This window comes from Lactuca saligna, chromosome 3, assembly GCF_052625555.1.
Source record: "Lactuca saligna cultivar CGN05327 chromosome 3, ASM5262555v1, whole genome shotgun sequence".
NCBI classification, from domain to species: Eukaryota; Viridiplantae; Streptophyta; class Magnoliopsida; order Asterales; family Asteraceae; genus Lactuca; species Lactuca saligna.
Genome location: NC_136419.1, coordinates 117,390,698 through 117,396,740, shown reverse-complemented (window position 1 = coordinate 117,396,740; position 6,043 = coordinate 117,390,698). Strand labels below are relative to the sequence as shown.

At 32.7% G+C, this 6,043-nt stretch overlaps 1 protein-coding gene across 1 annotated transcript; it reads right to left on the bottom strand.

Annotated features, from left to right (window-relative positions):
• Positions 1 to 2,801: 2,801 nt before the first annotated feature.
• On the bottom strand, positions 2,802 to 4,851 carry LOC145033912 (aquaporin NIP2-1-like). Its single transcript, XM_078982395.1, has 5 exons — positions 4,663 to 4,851; positions 4,283 to 4,507; positions 3,355 to 3,549; positions 3,205 to 3,266; positions 2,802 to 3,120 (listed from the first exon to the last, which is right to left on the bottom strand). The coding sequence occupies exons 1-5, from the start codon at positions 4,792 to 4,794 to the stop codon at positions 2,898 to 2,900; spliced, it is 837 nt and encodes a 278-aa protein (XP_078838521.1). The 5' UTR covers positions 4,795 to 4,851; the 3' UTR covers positions 2,802 to 2,897.
• Between the last annotated feature and the right edge of the window lie 1,192 nt (positions 4,852 to 6,043).

The window sequence follows — 6,043 nt, the reverse complement described above, 5'->3', positions numbered from 1 at the left end:
CCAACTTATGTTGGTTTTAAAAAACTACTTACACCCTTCACCTTTATACTTTTATTCACAAACAACCCTTTCACTTTCGTTTGAATTTTTCATAACCATCGCCTTTTGTTACATATTATTAGTATTTAGTCTTTTGGTAGAAATGATCAATTATTATTATTATTATTATTATTATTATTATTATTATTATTATTATTAGACAAAATTACACGATTGGTCCCTGTGGTTTACTAGATTTAACAATTGAGGACAACGATGGTAACCGAAATTGCTTTTTTACTCCTAATCCTATCTTTTTTTATTAATTTATATTTCAATTTTTGGTTTTAAATTAATGTTTATTTATTAAAAAAATACTCATCCAATATCGTAAAGCCACCCACCAGCTGTCATCACCACCACCACCGCCACCGCCGAAATTACATAAATGGTCCATATGGTTTACCCGTTGTCATTTAGTCCCTACTACCTTAAAAGACCAAATTACCCTCACAGTAACGGACAAAAAACAACGGTCTATATTTTCCGGATTGGTTTTCCGGCCGTTGCCATATATGACAATAAAGTTCAATTTGTGAGATCATTTTTTTATTTTCCTCATTTATTACAAGAAATAAGGATTTAGATTTCTTTACTTATGTAATTAGATACCATTGTTTATCTTCCTTTACTAGATTATCTTAATGTAATTCAACATGCTACTTTACTTTACAAAACAATACCTTCCGACCCCAGCAACGCCGTAGAATCTTTTCTAGTATATATATTAAAGTTCTCAAGAAAATGAATAGTAAATTTATCATTTTTTTGGTAGAATTCATCCCTTTACTATTATTGGATTTCAAAGTTAGGAACAGTAAGTTTAGATGTTTTTTTGGCAACTTTGTTACTCATTCTTTACCCATTTTGATACTTTTGGTCCTTGCAATCAATATTTTTACATTTTTTAGGAACTTTTTAATATTTAAAGTTTGGCCACAAAGCTTTAACGGTTTCACAACTTTGAACCCTTTTCTAAAAAGTTGCTAATTCCTACCCCTTTAATTCTTTAGCCGTTTTGACACTTCTGGTCTTTACAGTCAAAACTTTTACATTTTTTCATAAAAACATGAAAAAAATGGTCTGGGGCAAAGCCCGGACTTTTCATCCTTGCACTTTACGTCGGTTATATTTATCGATTCGTAAACAACATTGAAAACTTCTGCCCCCCGCGTAGCGGGGGTAACCTTTCTAGTTGCATTATTTTTTTTTTCTGATAAATGTACAAAAGGGGGTAACTTTTATAGGGAAAATAACAGAAACGCCTTACGAACTTTGTAGGGTTTATCCTTTTAGACCCTAAACAATTTTTTGTGGCATTATGAGGGCACAAAGTTGTTTTTTTCGGGTCGATTACATCATTTTGGCCAAAGTGAAGGGGTCAGCCAGTTACTTCATTGACACAATGACATTTGTTGACCAATTTTCTTATATTGACTTTGAATTTTCCCATACTCTCTCTCTCTCTCTCTCTAACTCTCTCTCCCTAAAACCCACCTGCAAATAGAGGTCTTGTACTCCTACTGTAACTAGCATCATATCAACAAATAAAGGGATTGAGTTTTTTGTTTAATCATTGACCACCGTTTGTCATCTCCGGTGAACTTCACTGACCATCTAATAGCCACATGACTGCTTCTACTTATCTAGTAGTACTCGATCATCTTCTTCGACATGAAGATTGGCTATGTTTGTCAATAATCTTGATAACCCACATCTGCCATTGTGGGGTTTGTATGTTCATTAAGTAACACGTTGCTTGAAGTTATATCCACAATTACGTCCAATCTTATGTGTGTGTTTGCTAGCCCAAAAATAAGAACAGAGTAATTTCTTTAATCTTGAAGCTCCAATTTCTTAGAGCTCTAATACCGACAGCCACCCACCTTTCTTTCCTCTTTTTTTATTCATGTAAACAGTGCCTCTTCGCCTTCTCTCTAAATCTTGATTTGATTTTGCAAAAGAACATTACGAACACATACAAATCACATGATACCAAAGAACGAGCGAGGGCCAGTGAAAGACAAGAGGAAGTAGGAGTGATTTCTAATTCACACACACATGTAACTTTTTGAAACAATTTCAGATTCATAAACACATACACATATCGTTTTCAGAAACGAAAACATACACATAAAAATCGATATTTAGGGATGAACATATAAAAATCGATTTCCAGAACCAAACCTACATATACACTTACATCAATCAATTATAAAATTGGATTTATGGGTTTTCTTTTGAGTGTTTGTTGAGCACTGCGATTTGGATAACCAAAAAATATGGAGAGAGTGAGAGTAGGTGTGCATGAGTGTATGTTTGTTCATGATTGGATGTTGATTTTTGATTAAGAGACGAAGAAGATGAAATGCTCTTTTGGGTAAAAAGAAAAGAAACAGGATACGAGAGAGAGAGAGAGAGAGGGAGAGAGGTGGGCCCCAAGTTTTGTCAATAAAACCGGGGAAAAGAGGTGAAAATGGCTAAATAAATAGGTTCCCTCTACTTGATTCCCTTATTAGGCCAAAAAATAAGTTAAGTGGCTAAAATGGTAAACCCTAAAAACATTATAGGGTCTATATGTCATTTTCCCAACTTTTATAATAAAACACATGTTTTAGACTTATGAATACTAGAATTTATAACTATTTTAAATTAATACATAAGGTAGTGTTAAAACCATATTGCTATTTATATATAAAACAAAAGTTTCATTGCAGTCATTCCATTCCTAAACACCAATAAAATATGCCATGGAATGGAATGTAGGAGCTAATTTATCATCTTATTTCATTTTATTCGATGACAAACCATTATAGTTAATAGAAATATATTACAACTATAGTGAATTGAATTTATATTTAAACAGTAGCATTTTGGAAAATGCTCTTCATTCTTGGAAGTTTAAATGAAGAAATTGTTTGAAGTGGTTTATCAGTTGTACGAATAAAACTATAACACATCACTCCAGACACCGTTCCTATTATAGGGCCCACGATATACACCCAAATCCCTTTATAATTATTGCTAGCTAATGCCGGCCCGATAGTACGTGCTGGATTCATGGATCCCCCAGATACTGGTCTGAAAAATAATCCATATAAAAAAAATTAATCTTTATAAATATAATATTTAGTTAAAAGTATATTTTATTACATTAGCTTTTACCCTGCTAAGATGGAAGTAATGCATACAGCCGATCCTACTGCTATACCCGCTAATTCTCCTACCTGAAAAATTATTTTAGAATCAAATTATGGTTCTTGTTAACTTTATGACATTTTAAAAAAAGTCAATGTACTTTTGTGGTGTACTTACAGCTTTAGAATCTGTGGCTACTGCTGACGTAACAAACATCATTGTAAAAGTGACGACGATTTCCATTATTAGAGCTTGTTCGTGTGTTCCTGAAGGTGTTGTTGTGCCCAAATGTTTGACTTGTTGTAAAAGTACACGTAGGCAGAATGAAGCCGATATAGACCCTGTTAATTGTGCAGTTGCATAGATCGGGACCTTCATAAACACAATGGGTGAGATTTATTTGTCATCAATATATATTTCCATTATAAAGATTCATAACTTATATATCTATGGACCCACAACTTTTAAGTTTATATAACTTGAAGGACAAAAGAAATAAACTACTTGTATTGTAATTAATTGCATGAGTCAAATTTTTTAATTTGTGAATGCTATTAGTTATTCCGAACGAGTTTTTATTTTCATTTACTTATATGTTTTTTTATCATAAGTTCTTGAAAAAATTCTATCATGAAGCATCCACAAGGATTAGTCTTTTCTGTACAACTTTTACATTTTATGGTGCCACCTTGGGATATTAACTCAACGATTCAAAAATCTTATCCTATCTTCCTCATAACATAACATTTCCTCACTTATAGGTCATAATAGAAAACCTGAAATAGCATATTAATGATAACTATTAATCAATTTACATATTTATATCTAAGTATGAAAACCTTACTTGAAGTTGAGGATTTGACTTGAGTTCATTGAACTCCATGAAAATATTCATGACATTATTAAAGCTATACAATACGCCAATTAAAAGTAGGTCATGTAGTGGCCCAAATCAGGTTATATTCGACCTGGCTTCCCATGGTCCTCATGTGCCCATCATTATCACATAATCACATTAACCACATATGGTTTGAGCCTATTGAGATTTATGGTCTAAATAAACATGATCCGTTATGTTATTGATGGTCTAGGTCTAGCCACGTACCTGATTCCAAGGAAAATGTCTCACAGATGCAAACGCTAGTGTGACCGCAGGGTTCATGTGTGCACCCGAAATATGTCCAACTGCATAAATCATAACCGTCACAATGAGACCACCCGCAAGCGAGGCTCCAAGTTGAGACACCTTGTGTTCATTGCTTGTGGCAAGTGCCGCCGATCCACATGTCACAAACACCAACAAGAAGGTGGCAACCGCCTCTGCCACCACCTGAAAAACAATTTCAAAACATCTTGAAATCATCTTGAAGATGATAAAAAAGGGTATATAGATGTTGTAAATCATAGCGTCCATAGAGCAAGATGGTTATCATGGGATGCCATGTAGATAATATGAAATCAACCATTATGGAAATGGTAACTTACCTTTCGGAAAAAACCGGGAGGATACCGAAGTTGAAGTAATGTAGCGACTTTAAACTGTTGGTTGTTTTCTGTTGTTTCGGTTGTAATGATGGGTAACTCATTTGTGTCACAATTTGAATGTGCTAAGGACATGATTATGAATGTAAGGGAATCTTTTATGATAGTCGTAGCTACAAAGTGTGACACCTTAGGTGCTTGAGGTTCTATTTATATAATTCTCGTTATTCCCTTTCCGTTGAAAAAACAATTAACCAACTTGAAGCATATGAAAAGTAAGTTTTTATAAACAATATAAAATTTAACTTGTGAACAAGATAAAATTATCGGATGGCATGATTTTTAATAGAAGGTCTTGGCAATTAACACTTTGGCCCCTTGTTGGCTAGAGATTCTGTCGTTTTATTGTCATGTTTTCTGTATCGACGATGGTGATTTTATAAAACTACCAATGAGAAAAAATGTACATTTCCAAGTGGAAATAACATTTAGTGTTGTGAGTCGAACACAATTAGTTAATCTTGAAATTCATGCTGCTATTGTGAAAGGTAAAAGAATTGTTTGTGAATGGTTCGACGGAAATTTCGTTCATATACATATATTTTATAAATGAACGAACTTGAAACAAATTCCTATTTACGTTCGTTTATTTTCTTCGTTTACGGTTGTTTATGTTTGTTCCTTTAGTTTTATTTATGTTTATGTATGTTCACATTTTTTTTTATTATATTACTATATTATATGTTCGTTTATGTTTAACATCTTCAGCAACATAAACCAATGAATATAAACAAGGCTTTCTTCGTTTATCCGTTTAATGTTCTTTCTTTTATTCGACTAACTTAAATGAATGAACGTGAACAAATGTTTTTTTTGTGTTCGTTCGTTTTGTTTACGGCCTTAGTTATATTCTCTTGATTGATGTTTCATCGGCTTTACAAGATTTTATGATTTTCAAAATTCTTTTTATGTCATTCATTGAACCAATACCAACAATCAAGATCTCTCTGATGTTGATATTCAAGTTCCGTCATCGATATAAGTGGATTTAAGGATTATATAGCTTAAAAGTAGGTAATTTTTACAGTTTCAAAAGAAAAAAAAAACAGGTATTCTGTTTTGAAGTCAACCTCTATCAATCCACATCCCAACCGCTATAACTATTATAATAGTCTTTCTCAGCGTTTGCTAAAATATATATAATATCATTCTGTTCACCATCAATATATATTTATTAGTAACATAAGAATAAACCTTATAGGTTTTATATTCTGTGTTGAAATGATATTCCTTAAATTAGTTTCCTGTAGAAGTTTTAAGGAAAAATTAGATGACTAGATATCAGATTATTATACTTTTTGCTGTCTGCTCATGAGTGGTGGAT

Bases quoted from the DNA above. Each gene is read 5' to 3' on its own strand.
- LOC145033912 (XM_078982395.1), bottom strand. From the start codon at position 4,794: ATGTCCTTAGCACATTCAAATTGTGACACAAATGAGTTACCCATCATT. The intron at 3,550-4,282 runs GTACGTGGCTAG...GTGTTTATGAAG, and splicing joins GACATTTTCCTTGGAATCAG to GTCCCGATCTATGCAACTGC. The intron at 3,121-3,204 runs GTAAAAGCTAAT...ATTATTTTTCAG, and splicing joins ATTACTTCCATCTTAGCAGG to ACCAGTATCTGGGGGATCCA.